Here is a 23,577-nt window from a genome sequence, read left to right as displayed (position 1 = left end):
TTTTATTTTTCCTTTTCTGACGACTAGGTTTTTCCTTGGCATATTGTGGTTCGGTGAAGCCTACCTAAGCTGGCCGCTCACACCACGATGCAGGATACAACGAGCCAGACAGGGAACCGGACAAGCAAACACGAACGTGTTGAGTGAGTATATGTCCTCTGGCGTTGGCTCGTCTGGATAGCCCGTATCTACTCGTCTCAGAAGAAGCACAGGAGGCACGATGTTTTCCCTTTTACGCGAAGAGTATTTTTGTTTCTATTTGATCTGTCAAAAAGAAGATTTATAGATGCAACATTTGCTAATCAAAATCATCCATCGCAAGAGCACCACGTTTTGGAACCATGCTTATATACCAAGGAAAGAATCTTTGGCACAAAAATAGAACGGTTTCCACTTTCAACAAGCCGTGCTTGGTCTTCAGAGGACAGTGAATGGCTGCTTGCTCTCAGAGGACTGTGCTTTCAGCTTGCACATGGTGCGTACGTACGTTGAGACGAACGCAAAGCCTTTTTGACAAGCAGACCCCGTAGTATACCCAAGATATCTTCCTGCAGCAAAACAAAGCAGAGGATCAAACAGAACTTGTGCTGCATCCTGCATGCAGCCATATACGCGTGTGTTCTACGCCGTCATGCAACCTACTCAGAGGCGCTGCCTTTTTGACCAGGAGGATCAAACAGTCAATATCCTGCAGTAAAAGTAAAACAGTCGATGGATTAAATAGCAGATGCCCTGTAACTCCACCCAGATTCAAGAGATTACGAGCACAATTTCAAATTCAACCATCATTCTTGCATCCAGCAAACGGAAATGTTATCACTATGCATTTCTGAGTTCAAATGGATCATCCGGCATGAGAAGCAAGCATGACCCAACGAACTGACAGGATTAGACACTATTCTGCATCATGCATTCTAATTAACGCCATTCCGGCATCAGTAGCAAGAGGCAACCAACGATCCACAGTAACAATCGAACAACTACAATGTCTTCCGCAGATATATGAATTAAACCACTAACACTCTAAAACAGATTGATTGACTCCTGATTAAGCTAGCTCTACTCGTCTTCCGAAACCTTCTTGCCCTTGATAATCTTGGTCTCGGCTAGCTTATTCTCCTCGACCTTCAGGGCCAAAGCTTTCAGCAGGTTGGCGAGGCAGGAGTCGGCATCGTCGTCGGCGCACTTAATCATCAGTTGCTCGGCGACGTCGGCGGTGGTGATCTTGGCCGCCTGGAGCAGCGCCTCGATGTCGTCGAACAGATGGTGCTCGTCAAGGCCCAGGTAGTTCTTGGCGAGGAATTTGAAGGCCTCGAAGCAGCAGTAGGACATCTCGATGTGCCTGTCCATCCGGCCGTGCCGGATCAGCGCCGGGTCCAGCTCCTCCACGTAGTTGGTGGTGAAGATGATGATCCGCTCGCCGCCGCACGCCGACCAAAGCCCGTCCACGGCGTTGAGCAGGCCGGAGAGCGTGACCTTCTTGTCGGCCGGCACGCCGTCGGCGGGCGCCCTGGGCGTCGACGACTTCTTCCGCTTGCCGGTCAGGTCGGCGGAGCAGTCGATGTCCTCGAGGACGACGATGGATTTGCCCGACGTCTGGATGAAGAGGCGCCGGAGCTCGATGTTGGTGGCCACGGACGTGAGTTCGATGTCGTAGATGTCGTAGTCGAGGTAGTTGGCCATGGCGGCGATCATGGTGGACTTGCCGGTGCCGGGTGGCCCGTAGAGGAGGTACCCGCGCTTCCACGCCTTGCCGATGCGCGCGTAGTACTCCTTCCCGTCCCGGAACGCGTCCAGGTCGTCCATGATGCTCCGCTTCTTCGCCGGGTCCATGGCCAGCGTGTCGAATGTCGATGGGTGCTCGAACAAGACGTAGCTCCACGACGACTTATGCCTGCACCGAAGAAGAATCAAACAAGACGAGAAGCCAAATCAGCAAACACCTTATGCCCCGGCCCCTGTGTATGCCCGAGGTAATTAAGCTAGGTAGGTCTGGGTGACTCACCGGTCGCCGGTGGAAGAATTGGTGTAGAGGCGGCGGCGGCGGTTGCGGGCCATGATAGCCTGGCCCTCGCTGCAGACATGGGGGAGGTAGGACTGGACGATGAGCTCGCGGTGGCGCTCGTGGAACACGAGCTGGTAGAACTGCCCGGAGTCCCCTTCGCCGCCTCTCCGGCCGCCGGACATGAAGTGCTGCCACCACACGGTGGCGCCGCGGAACTCGTCCCCCACCTCCTCGCGGTCGCCCATGGTGAGGACGAAGGCATGGCTGCCGCGCGAGGCGAGATCGGCCCAGAACGAGCGCGCCCGGCCGGAGCAGCGGTCGCTGAGGTACGCCCTGGCCTGGTCGTACACCTCGCCGCGCCTCATGCGGTCGCCGCCGTCGTACTCGCCGATGTTGATGGTGAGGCAGGGGTCGAGGAAACCCAGGGCCCGGCGCAGGTAGCGCTTGAGGAAGCGGCCCAGGTAGTGCATGAAGACGCTGCGGGGGAGGAACGGCCGGACCATGCTCCACACGAACATCAGTCCGGCCAGCGTGGATCCCAGGCCGGCGAAGCGCTGCACGAGCAGCGCCTTGCTCTCGGGCTTGGACGGCGGCATCGCGGTGGTTTTTTTTGTTGGGGGAAGGGAAGGGAAGGGAGTGCCGCCGGGGAAGACCGTGCCGTGGACTTTGTTTCGATACCGAACAAACGTCGTTTTTCGCCGATCCACAGGGACGCGTACCTACTTATCTGGGCCATCAAAAGTTTTTTTTAGAGCAAGAATTATAGTACCATACATCATGAACATTTCCAATAAATAAAACAAAATAAAAATGGATTTGGATCTGGAGTTGGAGAATTTTCAATACGTGGAAAAAGTTTAGATGTGGTGGAACCGGATTTTTTTAGGTGGGAGGAAGCGGACCGCAAAGATCTAGAAGGCAGCGGTGGTCCGCACGGATGCAAGAGAGGCGGCAGCGGTGGCCCGTGGTTTTGCACGGATGCAAGAGAGGCGGCGGTGGTTCGCACGGATGCAAGTTGTGTTGCCGGTGAAGTGGACGCCGACGGCTTGTGAAGGGGAGGACCCTCGGAGGTGGCAGCGGCTCGCACCGTCACAGAGATGCAACAGCAGTTGGCGGCTTGCGAAGGGACTAAAACATTCGGATGTGGTGGCGGCTTGAGAAGGGGACAAAACCCTAGGTTGGGAAAATATCTCAGAGGATAGGTAAATTTGAAGTGCTAAGTCCAAATATACAAATCACCAATCGCGGAGCATTCCGAGCCGTTGGATATAGGGGGGCAAGGTACTAGATGCAAATACATAGATCAGGGGCGTCTTGTTGATCATAAATAGAAATGACACGTTCTCAGATCTCAAACAACAGAGGCGCAAACAAAAAGCTCTTTGTTTAGTTCGAAATGCGGAAGAGGCAAAGATTCATGCGTCGTTAGAGAGGCAGAAAACTCTCGTAACGCGAAACGGAATTTACTTTGTCTTGAACTTGGTTGTGTATCAAATCATTGGAGAGAACTGGTTAACAATCACGCAGCAGGGTTGCCTCCGATCCCTTAAGGTACCATTACACAACTCTCTTCCGCACAGTCAGCTTCAAGCACCAGGTTCCTGGACTCGGTAGAGCCGGCAAGTTCAAGGCCCTCGATGCAGGCCATTCCTTCAGCTTCTCTTCAGGATCCCTACAGCCATCGCTCACACGTACCCCAGCATGTGCCTACTGGACCCGAATATCATACTTACTTGCGGCAGTCAAAGATCACACACACCGATTAGGTGCGGATACACACATAAGAAGAGGAGCACTACAAACATGAAGCTGGTTTCGCTGAGACCCTGACTCAACCTGGTCATCTTCCACGCTTAATCAGACATTCAGACAAAGGGATTAGGACATATGAATAGGACTCGAAAGAGGGAGACATTGATTCTTGTTGACCCTGGTTTCTGATCCGGGGCAATATAGAAGGAACGGAACGATCGTCATTAACCCTCGACGCCGGTTTAGAAGAAGAAGAGACCGGGTCAGGCCAACCATGTTTATCGTGCTGTTACAAGAAAAACTGAATTGAACACTGTACCAACTACGAACGACACGTTCTTTCGGCGATCAAATAAAACAAGGAAAAAGCAGCACTTTTGTGTCGTCTCGGTGTCTGGCCCCATGGTAGCCAGGTGTGGTGCTGACGTGCTGTGGCCTGCTGGCTGCAGGGTTGCAGGGCGTTGGCCCATCCGATCGGATGGTACAAGTCACGGAAACAGCAAGAGGAACAAAGGCGTTCAGAGGAAAGCAGAGCCTGAACGTATCCTCTTCTCCGTGCGATAGGCCATAGCTCTCTTTTTCCTCCGGACAAAAGAATGGGACGGTTCACGTTTGATTCCATTCCTTGGCCATGAGTTCTGTTCTTTGGGCGCCTTTTTCCCCTGCTAGCTGCTGCCGCGTCGGGGTCTGTTGAAGACTGCGGAGACTCGCCGGTCAGCACCACTCGGTCCGTCGCGCCCGCCCATTGAAGAGGGGATCACAGCGAGCCGACGAGTAAAGTCCATTTTAAACCTTCTTCTTGTATCCGTAGACCACATCAAACCCTGGCCTACCAATTTCTGAACTCGGCAACCTCAACTTCTTAATCCCGGTCAATATGGCCCTTAAGTAGGATTACTTCTGGGAATGCTGACGTGGCACAGTCTACGTTGGCATTGTTGACCGTCATGTTGTTTGCCTGTTCCCGTTTATACTCCCATCCGTGCTCCCCACGTCACCAACGGTTGAGATTTTAGTTGTAGGTCCCACGTCTTCTTCTTCTTCCTTTGGATGCACACATGAATTTCTTGGGGATGCGAGTTGCTGGGCACAGGCGCACAGCTACACACCGATGGAGGCCAAGTTCGGCAGGGGTAGTGCGCCTCCCTTCCGTCCGCCGGCGCGGTCTGCTCGTATCACCACGACTAGAGAACAATTTATCTAGCAGATGGAACGGGTGTAGATTTTCATGGATCTGAGCAGTTATTCCTGCATGCCTTCCCGCATGAATTTGACAGTTTTTCACCAAAAGCGGTACAGTCTACTGTCATGCTGTGTTGATTGACGCGGTGACACAACCTCCGTCGAGGTCGAATGTGAGCTGCAGCGCGGCGTGGATGGGCAACCAGGGTCGCGGTTTGGCCCGGCTGCTCCTCGCCACGAGGCTCTCTAGCAAGGCAGCGCGGGAGCGGCGCGTACCACGTGGAGCAGCAGGACGAGGCGGCGCGGCGAGCCGTGAGGGAGGGCATGCGGGGGTCGACGGGAAGGCAGGCTTCTTCTCCGGCTCCGGCGGGGGTCGTGGAGCGGCAGCCGTCTAGGACGGTGGCGCCGCTGCCAAGCAGCGCGAACCTCAAGAGTGCACTTAGCAGGAAGAATCATGAGCGACCACCCAACGAGGCGTCGTGGCGGGTGCGGTTTGGGGTCTCCGTCGTGCTCAGGCAGGAGAAGAAGGACAAAGTCGTCGGCGGTGGCCTTGGGCGGAGACGACGGAGAAGGCGAGGACGGTCAGACCCCCGTGGGGACGGCCCAGATGGCGACCTGCTGCCAGCAGTTCCGCTCGTGTCCCGCGGTGGTGATTTGGGGAAGAAGACGTTTGTGCCACTGACGTGTGGGACCTGCTCGGAGCCACGTGAGCAATTCCTGTTTGGGAAGTATCGTTTTATCCGCTATAGACCGGGATTGGAGAGTACAGGGTGCCAACTTCCACTACTAGATATTCCCATATTGCCGACGGTGATTATTAGTACTCGACGAACCGTCGGCTAATACAGTAATATCTGACGGTGTAAGTAATTGCTGACGGCTCTGTGGAACTGGTCGGGTATGTCAACGAATAACCGACGGTGATATAACAAAGCCGACGGTGAAAAACAACGCTTGGGTATCAAATGTAATAGCTTACGTTGAATAATAATAATCGACGGTTTGGTTTTGACCCACAATTATTCACATTACATAGTCGACGGTGAATACACATTGCCGACGGTTCATTAAAAACTCTCGGCTATAATTTACAATAACCGACGGTAAATAGCCAACTCTCGGTTATGAGTTCGTATACCCGACGGGTTTAGTAATAGCCGATCGTTGACGCTCACGCTCAACCGTACATATAGCCGACGATTCACTGCAACCGTAGACTATATGGATATTTGACGGTGCTTTGACCCACAGCCATTATTTAATAAGCTGGTGGTGTAAGAAATCATCTGGCCATACCTATTTTGAGACGAATGGTGTCGTCGGATATGACTTGCGGGCATCTAGGGGAAAATAATCTAGTTGATGAGTCTTTTTTAGGAGAAAAATTGCAATGCAAAAATATATCTGGCCTTGTATCGGTATATTAATTTGTTCGATCACATGGACTCAACCATCAAGATAGCTCCGTCGGTGTAGAGGTGTGAGGCACAAGATATGATTGAGTTTACTGTGGGTATGGTTATATATATCGTCCATATAGCGGTTGAGGTTAAATAGACATATCTAAAAATCCCGTAAATGGTATTATAGAAGTGAGTCCTTTGGAACCGCGTGTCTCTGCCAACACGAAATATTAAAATTATCCATATTGACAGCTTTTGCTCGTACTGGTTGAGTCTAGCTCCCTTCCCATACATACCGGATGGACAAAGATGTCAAAAATATTTAACTTGTAATGCTGCCTAGTAATAATTAAAACACATAATACATGTATGAAGTTGATTGAGATCAAGAGGCAGTTGTCCTAACAAAGAAACTTGTATGTGCATGATCATTAATCAAGTAGTAATGTCCTAAATTAAATAAATATGTGTTTCGGTGAAAATTATGAAATTAATAATGTCTTTTCCGATTAAAAAAATTAAATGCTTTTAGAATAATTCGGTCCAGATGGCTTGAAAAATATATTGCACATTTCAGGCAAGACTGGGATTTGAACCCAAGACCACCGATATGTACTGCCATGGCACAACCAAGCGGATAGTAACATGTCTGTGTTATATACCTCTCCCTATCTTATTTAAACATAACATGCGTAACTGGAGTCAGAGTTCTTGGCGGGCAGCTTTTTTCGGCCGCCATCTGGCGCTAACTCTTGGCACGCCCGCCAATCTTGTCCCGCGCGCCGGTGCCGCAGCTCGCTCATATCCTTGAGCCCTCAACCGCTGCAGAATCAGGTTTCTAAAACAAACCCTCGATCTCCTCCGAAACCGATCTAGGGTTGCTATGGGATGGATGCCCAGGTGCACATCGATCCCTCTGCTTCCTTTGCTTCGACTCTGACGGCGAGCAGGTGCCCAGGAGTTTCTTTGTGATGGACAACCAAGCATCACACGACAGCAAGCAAAGTGGGGCTCCGAGGAGTTCCTCTGCGATGGACAACCAAGCATCACGCGGCAGCAAGCAAAGTGGGGCGCCGAGGTATCCCTCTACTCCCTCTCTCTCTCCATGCTTCCTCGTGACTTCTTCTTTAAAATTGTTTCTTGATTGCAATCTATAATTGTGCAAAAATAGATAGATAGTTTGATGAATTGTACTTAAGGGAGGATCATCCATGATTGCGCTTCATAACTTTAATTTGGCTCCGTCTAGCACTGATTTGCTAATTTATCTCCGGGTAGAACCAGTAGATCTTTAGTAATTAGCCTTAGAATTAACTAGAAGAGGGACAATCATGCAAACAGAAGGATTCAAGTTTGGTAACCAGACCATATGTTCACTACTGCTTATTTTTGGGGAGAGTGAGATAGCAATTGTTGTTTTTTAGTGGCATCAAATATTCAAATTAGATAGCACGGTAAGTAAAATTGTCTCCTGCTTGTTTGCTCCTGATGGGAACTAAAAAAGTAAGATCCTCAATAATTCACATTGTTTTGGGTTCAGAAAGTTGAAGAGCTAGCAGTATGCATATAGTAATAATCTGTCCATAACTTAGTTATTTATCTCGAGGTCTTAATGATAATCATGTTTGGTATGACCAATGCACGCAGGACATATGGTTCTTTGATACTAAATCTGAATTACCATTAAAAAAGACTATGAACTATTGTCAATGCAGCAAGCTGTATACGATTTTTTTTCTCTCTTATACTGAACATTGATACGAAACTTGGATACTTAAATCAAATTAAATCTTATTCCCATGTACACACTGAATTTTTTATGTTTGGCTGCTTATAGTACACTTTACCACTATTCTTTTACTATGCCTTCTGCTTCCATATAAGTAAATTATAAAACCAAAACTGTTCTATATTATGTAGCAACATAAACGACCGTAGTTGGATGTACAAAGAGAGAAAAGGAAGGTTGATCACTCAAGATTGGCGAAATGGGTTAGATAAATTTCTGGATCATGCGTTCTCAATGTCCGATGCTTCTGTTGATGGGGAATCATATTGTCCCTGCACCAAGTGTTTTTGCTGTCATAAGCGCAAAAGGGATGTCATGACCACACATTTGTGCAACAACGGTTTCATGTTAGGATATGAGAGATGGACTAGCCATGGGGAGTCTGATATACCTGAAGTTGAAGAACATGAGAATGCTGGGGATGTAGATAGAATGAACGACATGCTAGTTGATGCAATTGCTGCAGAAGGAGTTTCTGTAGACGATGAGCCAACAGAAGCTGCCAGAAAGTTCTACATAATGTTGACGGAAGCGGATAAACCACTGCATGAGAAGACCACACAATCACCTCTATCCATTGTAGGACGGCTAATGAATACTAAAACACTTCATAACTTATGGCAAGCTTGTCTGTCCTATATGTGCATCTTCCAGGATTAATTCTACAAGGGTGGCCTCACAGCTAGTGCGGTCTGCTAGAGAGGATCCTTTAGAAAGAGAGAACAATCGTTTGCGGCAAGAGAACAAGCATTATCGTGTGAGGCTAATATTTTCTTCTCATTTAAATTGGATTCTGTGGGTAGCGTTTGGGGTTGTGCTGACTTGTTGATATTTAGTCTTTGGCTGGAGAAAGGAGAAGTGGACTTTGATGCCTTGATGCGATCAGCTGCACCTGGCATGGTAAGTTCAGCACAACTTAGTGGTAGAACACATCTCAGTGGTAGGCTTCCATCAAATAGAACTATCATGAAATTATGGAACTCCTTTTAAAGTATCTTTTGTGTTTGCTATAGGCCACTTCAGATTCTGAAGTTGGATTTGAAAGGGGGCGAGATGCCGTTGCACAAGATGAAACTGAACTGGTTAGTCTATTTCTTTAAACAATAATCAGATAATTACTTGGAGATGCTCTTGTACATTAGGTGCTATGGTATTAGCTGATTGGTCCTTTTCCATGATTCTAAGTTGATCCTGTATGCTAGTGCCAAGACTTAATCATGCATGCACCTCACTTGTATTACAACTACAACAGACTATGATTTGTCTTTCTCACCGGTACTATACTTTATTTCTCAGGGCTTGAAAACTAATACTGGAGGCAACCACAGACGTGACAAGGATCTTGATATGGATTATGATGAGCATGATCTGTACGGTGACGAGGGAGATGAGTAGCATGGCGATGAGTGCTATGGCTATGTTGGTGATGAGGACTATGGAAATCAGTAAGATGACCACTACAATGATGATTGAGTACTTAGCGAAATTAAGTGTGAAGTTCTGAAGTTTATCATAGTTACTATTTTGTTTTGCTTCCAAGCACTTCCTAAATGGATCTTTATTATGCAGCTCATTAGGTGAAACATATTGGGTGAAATAAAATATATCTTCTTTTTTCATGTGTGTTGTGTACAATTGTAAGATGATTGTTTTGAAATGCCAAAATTACGAAATTAATTATATCGTCTGTGATCGCAATACATAGGATTTAAATTGTATATTTATAGATTGTTCAACATCCCCCCGTCAAAAGAAATCCTGAGGGGTTACTGATGCCTGCAGTGCAAAACTTCTCGGATATATGGTAGGCCGACTGGAACTTCGGACCGTCGGCTATCCTACAAGCTGAAGGGGCTGGACTCCACTCAATTATAAGTATCCACGACGGTGTGTGCGTACTGTTGGTGATTATACTAATTGACGAGAAACGTACCGTCGACGTTACCGATGGCTGACAGTGCAAAACCTCTCGGATATATGATAGGCCGACTGGAACTTTGGACCGTCGGCTATCTTACAAACTGAAGGGGCTGGACTCCACTCAACAATAAGTATCCCCGACGGCGTGTGCGTACCCTCAGTGATTATACTAATTGACGGGACACATACCGTCGACTATTAAACATGTCGACGATGAGAAATAACCGTTGGCCAATACATATTTGACGGGACACGGTCGGCTATCAGAGTCACATGACTGAGCGACCAACCGTCGGATAATTACCGTAGGTAAATACAATACCCGACTGTACCGTCGGCTATTACAATAATGGCTGACGCCGCATAGCCGACGGGGGATAGCCGACGGTTCACTGTCGGTTAAACTGTTGGCCGACGGTGATCGAAAATAGCTGACGGTGATTTCCCCCTCGGCTAAAATGTGATAGCTAGTAGTGTTCAGGGATTTTTAGGTTAGGGTTTGATATAGTCGACCTCTATGAAGACAGGGTTCAAAATAGACTTTACTCCAAGCCAACAGGTGTGGGAACGGACACGCGATTACAAGAGGTGATAGTGTTTTGTCTTAAATCTAGTAAAACATTGGAAATGATTTTTCATATTAAAGAGGAAACTTCAAGTACTACTCCCAATTTTTTCGAGGAAGCAGTACCATTGTACCAAGTTGCGATGCATGAAGCACAAAGATTGCAACGGATGGAACGATGCAAGGGAACATCACGGTATATTGCACCTCAAATAAGTGAAAGATCAGTCTACCTTTTTTACATAAGAGCATTTTTCTATCAGACCTTATAATGAGCGAGCTTTTCCTCTTTAAGCTTCCGGAGCGAACGCTTTGCTGGTCATCCGATGAGAAAGACTATCCCTGGTATCTCGCCACGTGTCTTGTGAGGCGATAACTTTAATTCCGTGGGGTGGCAACTTTATGTAGGGTGGTCACTTTTGTCTGTGAGGGTGGTAACTTTACCCGTCATGCCAGAAGACTAGAGAACGAATGTTTAGTTCCATGCGGTGGCAATTTTAGTTTAGTTGGGGTGGCAACTTTAAATTGTGAGAGTGACAACTTTAGTTCTTTGCGGATGTCAACTTTGCCAGACGCGTCGGAAGGCTAGGGAGCAAACGTTCACTCCCTATTCCATTTTCCTATTTTATCATTCCGGGAACAAGTGTTTTCTGTTTTGGGCGACTAAGTTTCAACAAGGGAACATTGCGGTATATTGCGACCCAAATAAGTGAAAGACCGGTCTTTCCACTTTTTCAATCATCTAAAAAACAGAGTATTTTTCTTATTTTTCATTTCGACAAGACAAGTCTTCGTCCTTTGGTTGACTAAGTTCAGGGTAACACCGTGGTATATTGCAACCCAAATAAGTGAAAGGCCTGTTTTTTTAATATGAAAAGTGCTGGAAATAGAATATATTTTCAGCAAACAAAATAGTACTTACATGTGTGAGGAATTCTGCAAATGCGAATCATTTTGTGTCTATTTTATGATTTTATAAATGCACAGAACCCCAAAGGTCATGTACTCTTTATCAGTTGAAAACAATAATCCACTTAATTATAGCACTTGTGTTCCTAAAAATATATAGCACTTGTGTGTGCACACTAGATGCACCAGTCCTGCAACTTTTGGGCAGCTTCTCCCTCGCAATGTGATACTCCGCAAAAAAATGTAAGACGTATAATATTTGTTGATTGTTAATTTTTTTAAAAAAATTGACCAACTGACGCGGTAGCACACAAGTAAAAAAAAAGAGGAAATTCTTCTTTTAGGGCAATTTTTTTAAAAAAAATCTGGTACAATAGGCTTTTTTTTAGACATTTCGTTGCTCTCAAAAAAAAAAAGCTATGTCACATTGCAAATACTGTGCATTTTGACATTTCTGTACATGTTGAGATCTAAAAATTTTGAACATTGCAAAATTCTCATACATTGCAGATGTTTTTAGCACTGCAAATTCTCATGCATTGCAATATTTTGAAGATTGCAAATTTCTAAGCCGTCACGCAACCAATAGCCTCAGCCTTTATGACCAGGAGGAGACCCTCACATCCTGCAGTTCAACAAACATAAAACAGCAGATGCCCCGGTAACTCCACCCAGATTCAACAGATTACGAGCACAAGTTAAAATTCAACCATCATTCTTGCATCCAGCAAAAGGAAAACTTCTCACTACGCATTTCCAAGTTCTAAAGCGCAATTCCAGAATGAGGAACAAGACCTAACAAACTGACAAAATTGGACTGTTCTGCATCATCCATGTCTAACGCGATTCCGGCATCAGTAGCTAGCAAGAGGTAACGAAGGATCCACAGTACCAATTTGAACAACTAAAATGTCTACCGCAGATGAATTAAACTGATGTTACCGCTATCACACTGATTGATTAAGCTGGCTGTACTAGTTTCCCAGAACCGCCTCGCCCTTCAGGGCCAGCGCTTTCAGCAGGTTGGCGAGGCAGGAGTCAGCGTTGTCGTCTGCGCACTTGCGCATCAGGTGCTCGGCGACGTCGGCGGTGGTGATCTTGGCCGCCTGGAGCAGCTCCTTGACGGCTTCGAACAGAGGGTGGTCGTCGACGCCGAGGTAGTTCTTGGCGAGGAACTTGAAGGCCTCGAAGCAGCAGTAGGACATCTCGATGTGCCTGTCCATCCGGCCGTGCCGGATCAGCGCCGGGTCCAGCTCCTCCACGTAGTTGGTGGTGAAGATGATGATCCGCTCGCCCTCGCACGCCGACCACAGCCCGTCCACGGCGTTGAGCAGGCCGGAGAGCGTGAGAGTCGTGACCTTCTTCTGGTCGGTCGGTGGGCTGTTGGCGAGCGTCTGGGTCGGCGGGCTGTTGGCGGGCGCCATGGTCGGGGGCTTCTTCCGCTTGCCGGTCAGGTCGGCCGAGCAGTCGATGTCCTCGACGACGATGATGGACTTGCCCGACGTCTGGATGAGAAGATGCCGGAGCTCGATGTTGGTAGCCACGGACGTGAGCTCGATGTCATAGATGTCATAGTCGAGGTAGTTGGCCATGGCGGCGATCATGGTGGACTTGCCCGTGCCCGGCGGGCCGTAGAGGAGGTACCCCCGCTTCCATGCCTTGCCGATGCGCGTGTAGTACTCCTTCCCGTCCCGGAACGCGTCCAGGTCGTCCATGATGCTCCGCTTCTTCGCCGGGTCCATGGCCAGCGTCTCGAATGTCGACGGGTGCTCGAACATGACGTAGGTCCACGACGCTATCTGCCTGCGCGCGGAGAAGAAACAAACAAGGCGAGAAGCGAAGTTAGCAAACACCTTATGCGCGCCCCTATGTATGGCCGAGGTAAGGCACTCACCGGTCGCCGGTGTAATTGGTGAAGAGCCGGCGGCGACGGTTGCGGTCCATGACAGCCTTGCCCTCGCGGCAGACGTGGGGGAGGTAAGACTGGACGACGAGGTCGCGGTGGCGCTCGTGGAAGACGAGCTGGTAGAACTCCCACGCGCCGCCACCGGGATTGAAGTGCTGCCACCACACCGTGGCGCCGCGGAACTCGTCGGCGACCTCCTCGCGGCTGCTCATGCTGAGGACGAAGGCGTGGCTGCCGTGCGAGGCGAGATCGGCCCAGAGCGACCGCGCCTGGCCGGAGCAGCGGGCGCTGAGGTAAGCCTTGGCCTGGTCGTACACCTGGCTGTGCCTCATGCGGTCGCCGGCGGCGGAGTACTCGCCGATGTTGACGGTGAGGCAGGGGTCGAGGAAGCCCAGGGCCCGGCGCAGGTAGCGCTTGATGAGGCGGCCGACGTAGTACCTGAAGAAGTTGCGGGGGAGGCCGGGGAGGAACGGGCGGACCATGCGCAACGTGACCATCAGGGCCGCCAGCGCGGATCCCAGGCCCGCCGCCTGCGCTGGTCGCAGGCCGGCGATGCGCTTTACGAGCACCTCGGTGCACTTGCCTATGCCTTTGGATGCCATCGCGGTGATTTGTGCTGGGGACGCGTCGGTGGTAGGGGAAAGCCGTACACGGCTTTGTTGGTTGTTTTTTTATACCAAACGTCGTTTTCCGCCAATCTGCCAGAACGGCCCCTAGTTATGTGGGCCATCAAAGGTTTGGAGAGCAAGCAGTCCAGATGTGGGCCATCATGAAGATTTTCAATAAAGAAAAAAAGAATAAAATGAAACTGGATGTGGAAATGGAGCAGTGTCAATACCTGGAAAAAATTTAGAGTTGGACGCGGCGGTGGTGGCGGCTTGCGAAGGGGAGGAAGCCCTCGCGGGTGGTGGCGGCTCGCACAAAGGCAGTGCCAGTTTTCTAAGGGTACGAAATCGTAGGTTGGTAAAATGTGTAGGAGAAGGTAAAACGGGAGGTTGTAAATGAGAATATACAATTCACAATACTCGAAGCATTCTGAGCCATTGGATATACGGGGGCCGGGCAGATGCAACGAGTACACGAAGCACAATGTCCCGTTGATCATAAATTGAAACTTCTCATATTTGAGAAAACAAAGTTGCAGACAAAACTAACGTATGCTTTTTTTTACATGACTACATGACAGCCATAGTGTGTAAAGTATAATTTTCTTAGTATAAAGTTTCTCAGATTCAAAATAGAAATGAAGACCCTCGTCCAAGTTGTATCGACTTGTGATTTTTGGATCCGAAAATATTGATGATTGATTTTTTTCAAAATCCCAAAAAGTGATGTATATCCATGATGTTTTGGCGGTGTGAATGTTCCTAGATGATTGCATTGGAAAAAAAAATTTGCTCATGGTTGGACGAATATGCATGCATTTCTCGTTTAAAAATTGAAATGTCGAAAGATATAATCTCATACGAGAGAGGATGGTTGGAGAATAATAGGCCTGGCGCAACCATGTGTTATTCTGTTTCGTTGCGCATGAAAAACTGAATTGAACACTGTAGCACCCAGCAGCACGTTGTTTCGCCTTGGCAAAAAAGAAAAGGAAAAGCAAGACGTTGTTTCGTCTCGGTTCTGCCCCGCGGGTAGCCAGCTGTGGCCTGCAGAGCTGCAGCCAGGTCATGGAAACAGCAAGAAGAACAAAGCCGTTCAGAGGAAAGCGGAGCCTGAACGTATCCTCTTCTCCGAGCGATGCGGCTGCCAGCCAGCCAGACCCCGGCTCTCTTTTCCTCCTCTGTGAAGGGAATATTCGGTCGATTCCATGGCCACGAGTTCTGACTTGTGCGCCGGGGTCTCTGGAAGACGACTCGCCGCTCAGCAGCCCGCTCGGTCGATTGGCAACGTGACAGACAGCTGACAACGTCACGTCGCGCCCTGGGCTTCTGCGAGCGGCGGCCAATCGGCGCGTACATTTGGCCGAATGGACCTCGGTGGTGTACGTTCGGTCTGGTGAAAAGCTCTCGATAATAGTAGATGCGATGGGGTAGCAGCCTAGCAGGTTTGTCCTGCAGGCGGGGTTTTTTTTTCTGCTCCTCCGGTATATCAATTTTTACCCCCACAACTCGTGTAATCTCAATGCAATACGAGAGATCACGTCACTTCTAGCCTAGACTAAATTTTGCCGATTTTTACCCACACAACTCGTGCAATCTCAATGCAAGATGCGGATGGGGTAGCTCTAGCCAAAAAAATTTCTTTTTGAAAAGGAGATTAAAAACTCCGGTCTCTGCATCAAAAAGATGCACATATCCATATTTTATTGATTTATTAACAAGTTTGATAAAAAAAAATACGTCGATCAAAACAATCCTAAAGCAACCAAATTATGCCTACTATCCTGATGAAGGGAGTGGCCCGGATCATCACCCAACATCGAAATCCGAAGGCCGCACTGGGCACAACCGATCTGGCAACATCCGCAGCGTGTGTTGACTGCTCACGCTACAGAATCCACCGCCTCATTTTCCACCAACACAGCTTCAGGACAGAGATCGAAGTATCCATCATGCCCGGCCTAGCATCGACGAGACGGACCAGGCCCCTCCGGCCAACACGAGTTCCAAAACAATGCCACCAAGGAGGGAAACGGAACCCAAAGTGTCGCCATCGTTCGATCCGGGAGACCTAGATCTAAGGTTTTCCTTGGAACATCTGGGCGGGAGGCGGGAGAAGCGATGATGCCTTCACCAAGGTAACGATGCCTGTGGGCGTTGCCATCGTCAGCCCTGAATGTATCGGAGCCTTACCTCCCAGATCCTTTGCGAGGACCGGAGGGCAACGGGAATGAACCTGCCGCAGCCTCAGGACCCAAGCCGCAGGGTGGCTCTAGCCAATAGAAACATTTTTCTTGGTTGATACTTGAAGAGCTTCTCCCAGTTCCTCTAGCATCTCTTTGAGACTTAGAGCTCATGAACGACGAATGAGAAGGCAACAACACCTATCAGAGAGAGAGAGCAAAGGAACTGGCTTAGAAATTGAGACGTGAGTACAAGAGCCGACAATGTTTTTCTTAATGTAGTAAAACATAATAAATAAATAAATGTCATTTTAGAAATTCGAGGAAAGTTCAAGTAGTTTTTTTAGAGAGAAATTAGTACCAAGTTGTGATACATGAAACAGAAAGATTGCGACGGACGAAACGAGTCAAAGGCACAAAATGTTTGCGCACATGGATAAAATAATGAAATCATAAAATCGATGTGTGAAAAACACAATCGGAAGTTTGAAAGCAATGTGAAATATAATTATTTTATTTTGGTTCACAATTGATTCTATTTTTTCATCACAAGGCACGTTAAATTTAGAGTTCAAATTTTCGCAAAGGTTCACGACTCAGGCTTTCCCTTTTTTTCTCCCAATTTTGAACTCTTTTATGCTTTGAGACAGTAATTTGAAACTTGTTGCTTTATGTGCATCTGTCTCTCTGGACGTCAACCTCTTACTCTAGTATTTTACTACAAAACTCCTATGTGCATCTTCTCACTGGGAGTATAATTCAATTTTTTTTAGATTAATCATATTATTTTTACATTTCTTAAGTTCTCATTTGTTGCACACAGGGAATATGAATATCTTCCATGGGTTCAATACTTTCAATTCTCAAACGAAAAGAAGAACATTGCAGGGTTTTTTTTTTTAGAATACATTCCAGGTTACCTAGTGGACCTCAAAAGAAAAAGAAAACATAATTCCAGGTGGGCTCACTGGGAATTCGGCCCAGAACCGCACCCGCAATATTATTTTTTGAGAGGAACCGCACCCGCAATAGGTTGAACCAGACCGCACCTCTGAGGCTCTGAACCGGTTCCACAGCCAGACACCGATCCAAACCCCATCCCCCCGACGACGTTCGCCGCGACGTTCCCCCTCCCTCTGCTCGGCCAAATCCCCCGCCGCCGCCGCCGCTACAGTTTGCTCGTCCGTCGCTGTAGGGCGAGGGGGAGGGGGGAAAGATGAAGACAACCAAGGGAGGGAAGGTCATGAACCCGACCGACGCCTTCCGCAAGGAGCAGCGCAGGAAGGAGCTCAAGCGGGTGAGTCTCCAACCCTAGGGTTTCTGCCCGACGGCGGGCGGGGTCGTGGGAGTTAGCTGAACATGACCTCGCAGTGGTAGTGGCTCGATCCGTTAGGTCTGTTGTTTTGTCGGGCGGGTTAGGGCTATCTGAGGTGGAAATTCAGCAATGACTTCGTTGCGTGGTTCGTCTGATCGGCTTAACGCGAAATTTGGATCTTTCGTGCTCAGTACGGTCGATTGATATACTATCACCTAGTAAACTATTTGTTTTGGTTCGATTGGATAATTCAATGTGCACAATTTTGCATGCAACAAGCATGTTTACATTAACATTACTGATTACTACTAGGTATTTCAATGTAAGAGCTTGTATGCAGAAGAAAAACAAAACAGTTACTTAGACTTGTACTTCTGTTCACACTGAGGATAGTCATAGTTGGTGAGCACTACCAGTTATGTTTTGCTCAGTCTTGAACAGAAACTGTAGGCTGTTCTGGTATGCAATGTCACCTCGCCTGGGTGTGTGTTATTTCGTATGGGTTTGGGTCGGCTGGAATTGGGTGATACCTTGATTTCTTGATCTGTTTGATGTAAATTTTTTACTGTGTCCCCCATACGAAGGTTAACCCAAATGCTATCGCCTAGTAGATTGCTTTAGGAGTATAAGATGAATCTTTATTAGATGGGGCACTATTGTATAAGCGTAACCACTTTTTCAGAGTAGACAAGTTGTATAAGATGAATCTTCATTAGATGTGGCACTTGATCTAAATTGCCAAAGCGACCAATTTAGTTGCTATAATTGTTTTGTGCGACTGGAATCAGCATCATCATATGTTAAAATTATTAGCGCACATCATATTGATCTGAAAATGTATCTCTCGTCATGGGTACACATGTACCAATTCTAAAGGTGATCATAATGGTCATTACAGAGTGTCAAATACTTAAATACTACTCCCTCCGTCCCATATTAAGTGACTTTCTATTACATGTATCTAGATGCCTTTTAGACATAGATACATCCATGTTTAGGCAATTTTGAGTCACTTAATATGGGACGGAGGGAGTACTCTCTGTATGTCTTCTTATCAGTTTTGTGGATGTTTTTAGTGTTTTAAGCTCAGTTTTGCATCAGGTTTCTGATCAAAACGGGTAATGTTGGTAATCTATTTGATTGTTACCAATTGGTTTATCCAACTTCATTTTTCTCAAGTTTTGTCATTTTTGTTGGCTCTGCAGAACAAAAAAGAAAGGAAGAAGGTACGAGAGGTTGGTATTTTGAAAAAGGATCCGGATGCTATAAAGGATCAGATTGACAAATTGGAAAAGATGAGTAAGTATATTGTGTGAAAAAGTTAATGCGGACCTGGATTTTTATTAATGTATTAGAAACTGGTCATTCTTGAAAGACAATCTTGAATATTTTCTTTCCACACTTATTTAGTTCTTTTTATGTAGAACTCTGATGATCATATATTTATTGTTTCAGTTATGCAATAAGATATGTTTTTAGGAAGCATAATCTCTCAATTGTTATGTGTCTTATGACCCATCCACATTGTAGCATAATAAATGTAAGCAGTGCATTCTTGAGCACCTAGACGTTCATTGGGATATATTAACTGGTTACGTTATCAGACAAGCTTGTATTATCATGTCAATTACTTAATACTACTACAATTTGATATTTGGGCAACTGCATCTTTTAGTTGCACTCTAGGTGTAATATAATTGCTAGATTGTTGCCTTTTGAATCCATTGGCTTGCTTCGAGGAACCGTGTAGATATGTAGCAATAATGGTTTGACTAGTTTGGTATTTCTGGGTGATCAAGTTACTATTCGGTTGATGCAGAAGCTGATGGTGCTCTGGACAAGGCTAGGAAACATAAGAAAAGGCAGCTTGAAGATACTTATAATCTTGTTGTGAAGAAAAGAAAGGTAATTTGATTTCTGCAAACATGTTGAACTTTCTATTTTGAAAATGTAGTCTTTTTTCACTACTATCTAGTGCCACTTGAATATATTATTTAGTTCATCCAAGTATCTGACATATAAGGTTTTAACTGGTTCTTAATTTTTCTCTAATTGGAGATGATTCTAGGCAGTGCCTATTTTTGCTATCTACTTCGGATCTTTATTCTTTTGACAAGCTTTTAGTACAAGTATTTTGTTAAGTTCACCAGGAACTTTTTTTAAGAGGAAAGGTAGAGGGCCACGCAATCAGTTCAGGGTTCATCTGGATTTAGGAACATGGTATTTTGATAATTTTCATTAGTACTGTATTCTCCCAGTATGAAGTTTTCGGTTTTCTATCATGTGTTTAGTTAAATGTCGTAGTGTACAATCATATGTATCAAGTATCAACTATGTTGTGCAATCTAACTGAAGAATGTTATGGATGAGTCATGAACTCATGACCCCTCACATTGATGTGCTGTACGAGTTTTTTTAATTTAGTGTTAGTAAGTCTATTTAGATCTTTGAATTGATCTGTAATTTCTAAAGAACTTCTGAACATGATGTGTTATCTTTAGTTTTTCTGGGCACAAGGTTGCTCATTGTGTTTTCATACCTGCGCCAGGAATATGAAGACAAAATGAAAGAAAAGGGCGAGCAACCAATTATGTTCAGGTGGGCTTTATTGATTTGTTATGAATTTGTATATGTAGTCATTTCTTGTATATTCAATCTCCATTTTCCCTCCAGCCATCTTGGACCACCAAAGAGGCGGCCTGCAGCAGACGAAGATGACAGAGCTAAAAACCCTATGCCTGAGGTATGGTATTTACAGTTCTTCAGGAAGCCATCGCTTTATTATTGCAGCATGTTGAAAATAGGTACTAACCAGGTTTGCCTGCAGGATTCTGTTTACTACCATCCAACTCTGAATCCATCAGGGGCACCACCACCCGGCAAACCTCCCATGTACAAATCATCTATAGGTTAATATCATCGCAGTTTCTCTGCATAACTTGTAAAAGTATATTTACTTTCTGTAAGTTTCATATTTTGCAATCCTCATTTTTTTTCTTGGTTGACACACAGGACCGAGGATCCCATTGCCTTCCTCGTCCAGTGCTGGGGCCTCATCTTCCATGCAAGAATCCGAAGAAGCAGGTCCTTCCACCATGCCGCCACCTCCACCACCCCCTCCACTGCCAGCCTCTTCAGAACCTACTGATCCATCTGCTCCTTCTTTACCTTTACCCCCACCCCCACCTCCGCCCCCACCTAAGCCTGCTGGTGATGCAGCATTACCAGGCTTACCTCCGCCACCTCCACCTCCTCCTGGCGCACCTCCTAGAGAACCTGTGTTAGGTCATACATTACGGCCACCACCTCCACCTCCGCCACAGCGGCCTTCGCAACCACCAACCCTACCCGGTACTATGGAGCTTGATAATAAACAAGCTGTCGGAGAGGGTGCAAGCTCGACTGATCCTGCACAGGTGCTACTTAGTTCATTTTACACATCTCTGAACTTTTCAATATGTTTAACTGTATGAATACTCAGGAAACCCTTGCTGTTAATGTTTCAATTAGCAATTTGTCTTCTCTTGTTTTGGCTCCCCTTACAACTTTCTCTGAAGGAAGTTTATTTCACAGGCCCCAGTTGTGCTACCTCCACCACCACCTCCCCCAAGGCTGCCACCAAAATCAAATGAAATGCAGGCTGCTGATAATAATGCCAGGGATGCTCCTGTAGTTAACGAAGATGCTAAAATCTCAAGGGTTTTACCGCCTCCTCCACCACATCCATCACAGATGCTGCCTCTACCTCCAAGACCTCCGATGATGCCTCCAATGCAACCTGAAATGCTAACTCCAGGAATGGCTAGATTTCCTCCACCTCCTCCACCACCAGATTCAAGGCCACCATTTATGGCTCCTGGTGTTTCTGCCAGGCCCCCTCCACCTCCTCCTCCAGGATTACCTCCAGCTCAAATGCCTATGGCACCCTACGGTGTACTTCCTGGTCCGCCACCTGGTCCGCCACCAATGCTTAGGCCTCCATTTTTTCCAGGACCCCCTTTTCAAGCAGATGATTTTGCTGCTTTTGCTCCACGGCCACAGTTACCTCAGCAGCCATCTTATGTAAAATCAGCTGCTTCAACAGTTGTAAAGAGACCATTAGCACAACATACTCCTGAGCTAACAGCTATGGTATGTGTTTTTACTCTGGTCATTACCTGCACTAATAGTTATTACCTGCACTAATATTAGCGCTTTGATTATTGCCTGAAAAATAATTAAACACGGAGAGAAAGTATTAAAACTGTATACTAAACAATTATAAACTAAGACCTGGGTATGTCCTTCCAAGGAAGTAGGAATAGTGTAGCACTGTAGCGACGTTAACCTTATATTTACCTTTTCATTTTTTGTCACTGGTGTACTCGCCATGTACAAAAGGGGTGGGGAACAGCTTTCCAAGGAAGCAGCTATTTTAAATATATTCCAATCCAAATAACAGAATTAGCTGCAAACAACCATTTTAATTTCATCATCACACACCTATGATATATATAACATGTTACTGAGATATAGTCCGTATCTTTTACATGCATGTTTCGTTATTGTACCACTGCACCACCATCAACTCTTTTAAGTCTTTATCTATAAACTACCCCATATGTTTAAGTCTTTATCTATAAACTACCCCATATGTTTGATTCATCTTATGCCACTAGTCATTGTAAGACCGCTTCTTGGTCACTCCTACAACAGAGAAACTCTGAAAAGTGAACATGTGTCCACTCTTCATTTATGCTGTCCTAAAATATACTCCATTCCAGATTATAGGGTGTACTTTAATTCGTTAAGGCAAGGCTTTGCCCAACAATTACACTATCAACACGTAATTTATGTGATACAAAATTGTGTCATTAGATTCATATTCGGAAGTACTTGCGAGTGTGATTTTGTTTCACGTAAACCAGATATCGATAGATTAATTTGGAATGGAGGAAGTGGTATAAAATAAACTCTCCGTTTATGTTGCCCTACACAAACAAAATATCCACTTGTGTCAAATATTTCGTTCTTTCAGAGTTTTGTTATAACTATTTGTTCTATTACATTGATAGCTTTGTGTGTTGCCATTGTGCCAAAAACTTAAAATCAGTTCTTATTACAGGTTCCTGCATCAGTTCGAGTTAAAAGAGAATCTGCTGCCCCCAAACCAAAACCAAAAGCACAGCAACAGTCATCAACACCGTCATCCTCGACTCTGAAGCCTTCGGTAACCCTGATAAAATCTGTGGCCCAGCCTTCACCTGCAATTCCTAAGCCACAAAGCATTGATGACTCTTACATGGCATTCCTGGAAGATATGAAGCAACTAGGCGCTCTTGATGAGTAGCGCCCAATCCCTTTTCTTGGCCGGCACTCTGCAGCTGCATCATGAACCTGACCTAAACATGAGCCTGTTCTTTGCATTGTGGCTCATGAAGCGCTTTGCCTGCTATGACTCGAAACCATTTTTTGTTTTCCCATCAGCAAGCAAATGTTCCGGAACAATTATAATCAGTCCTATCATTCTTGTTGTACAACACAAACACAGCTGTATGTCTAATGAATGCCCCGGACAGCTCGGTACTTGGATAAGACCAGTCGTGGGGAGCATTACTAGCAGCTCTGGTTACTATTCTGTGTTTTCATTTCCCCTTTCCATTGAAATGGATTAGATAAACACCTAAGCTTATGCAACCAGAGCTCCATTTGATCATAACACGTTTTGAAAACAGGCCGCAGCTGTCTGTGAGCTTGTAGCAATTCGTGCGTGCCTGTATGGATCTTCCAAATGTGGCTTTACAAGAAAAGAAATGGATACATCTCTCAAGGTGAACGTGCTACTTTTTTATGTGGAATCACAGGTGCCTCTGCTGAGATACCGCGTCGAATGTTAACAGAGAACGCAACGATTCATGCGTTGCACTCCTGCTGCCATGTCGTCTGCCCGTTTTTTGTTTCCTGACTTGTTGCAGAGGAAGTCCCTGGAGCACGACGGAAACTAGGTTTCCAGCTTGCAGAGCGATTCATCCGTTGAATCCTGATTCTGCTGTCGGTACTGTTC

At 46.3% G+C, this 23,577-nt stretch overlaps 3 protein-coding genes across 3 annotated transcripts; 1 reads left to right on the top strand and 2 right to left on the bottom strand.

Annotated features, from left to right (window-relative positions):
• Positions 1-770: 770 nt before the first annotated feature.
• LOC106866591 (AAA-ATPase At3g28580) lies at positions 771-2,682 on the bottom strand. Its single transcript, XM_014901920.2, has 2 exons — positions 2,006-2,682; positions 771-1,894 (listed from the first exon to the last, which is right to left on the bottom strand). The coding sequence occupies exons 1-2, from the start codon at positions 2,599-2,601 to the stop codon at positions 1,060-1,062; spliced, it is 1,431 nt and encodes a 476-aa protein (XP_014757406.1). The 5' UTR covers positions 2,602-2,682; the 3' UTR covers positions 771-1,059.
• A 9,541-nt stretch (positions 2,683-12,223) lies between these two features.
• Positions 12,224-14,045, bottom strand: LOC100846672 (AAA-ATPase At3g28580). The gene is made up of 2 exons (XM_003561271.3): positions 13,420-14,045; positions 12,224-13,328 (listed from the first exon to the last, which is right to left on the bottom strand). Exons 1-2 carry the CDS (start codon positions 14,031-14,033, stop codon positions 12,500-12,502), a joined length of 1,443 nt encoding a protein of 480 aa, XP_003561319.1. The 5' UTR covers positions 14,034-14,045; the 3' UTR covers positions 12,224-12,499.
• A 3,213-nt stretch (positions 14,046-17,258) lies between these two features.
• LOC100844606 (WW domain-binding protein 11) lies at positions 17,259-23,343 on the top strand. The gene is made up of 9 exons (XM_003557385.4): positions 17,259-17,516; positions 18,740-18,833; positions 19,354-19,439; positions 20,083-20,132; positions 20,208-20,277; positions 20,362-20,443; positions 20,547-20,950; positions 21,108-21,665; positions 22,639-23,343. The coding sequence occupies exons 1-9, from the start codon at positions 17,436-17,438 to the stop codon at positions 22,861-22,863; spliced, it is 1,650 nt and encodes a 549-aa protein (XP_003557433.1). The 5' UTR covers positions 17,259-17,435; the 3' UTR covers positions 22,864-23,343.
• The last annotated feature ends 234 nt before the right edge of the window (positions 23,344-23,577 follow it).

This window comes from Brachypodium distachyon, chromosome 1 (assembly GCF_000005505.3).
Source record: "Brachypodium distachyon strain Bd21 chromosome 1, Brachypodium_distachyon_v3.0, whole genome shotgun sequence".
NCBI classification, from domain to species: domain Eukaryota; kingdom Viridiplantae; phylum Streptophyta; class Magnoliopsida; order Poales; family Poaceae; genus Brachypodium; species Brachypodium distachyon.
This window is presented reverse-complemented; position numbering and strand designations above follow the sequence as displayed.

Bases quoted from the DNA above. Each gene is read 5' to 3' on its own strand.
- LOC106866591 (XM_014901920.2), bottom strand. From the start codon at position 2,601: ATGCCGCCGTCCAAGCCCGAGAGCAAGGCGCTGCTCGTGCAGCGCTTC. The intron at 1,895-2,005 runs GTGAGTCACCCA...TCTTCGGTGCAG, and splicing joins AATTCTTCCACCGGCGACCG to GCATAAGTCGTCGTGGAGCT.
- LOC100846672 (XM_003561271.3), bottom strand. From the start codon at position 14,033: ATGGCATCCAAAGGCATAGGCAAGTGCACCGAGGTGCTCGTAAAGCGC. The intron at 13,329-13,419 runs GTGAGTGCCTTA...CTCCGCGCGCAG, and splicing joins ACCAATTACACCGGCGACCG to GCAGATAGCGTCGTGGACCT.
- LOC100844606 (XM_003557385.4), top strand. From the start codon at position 17,436: ATGAAGACAACCAAGGGAGGGAAGGTCATGAACCCGACCGACGCCTTC. The intron at 20,951-21,107 runs GTGCTACTTAGT...TTTATTTCACAG, and splicing joins GCTCGACTGATCCTGCACAG to GCCCCAGTTGTGCTACCTCC. The intron at 21,666-22,638 runs GTATGTGTTTTT...TTCTTATTACAG, and splicing joins CTCCTGAGCTAACAGCTATG to GTTCCTGCATCAGTTCGAGT.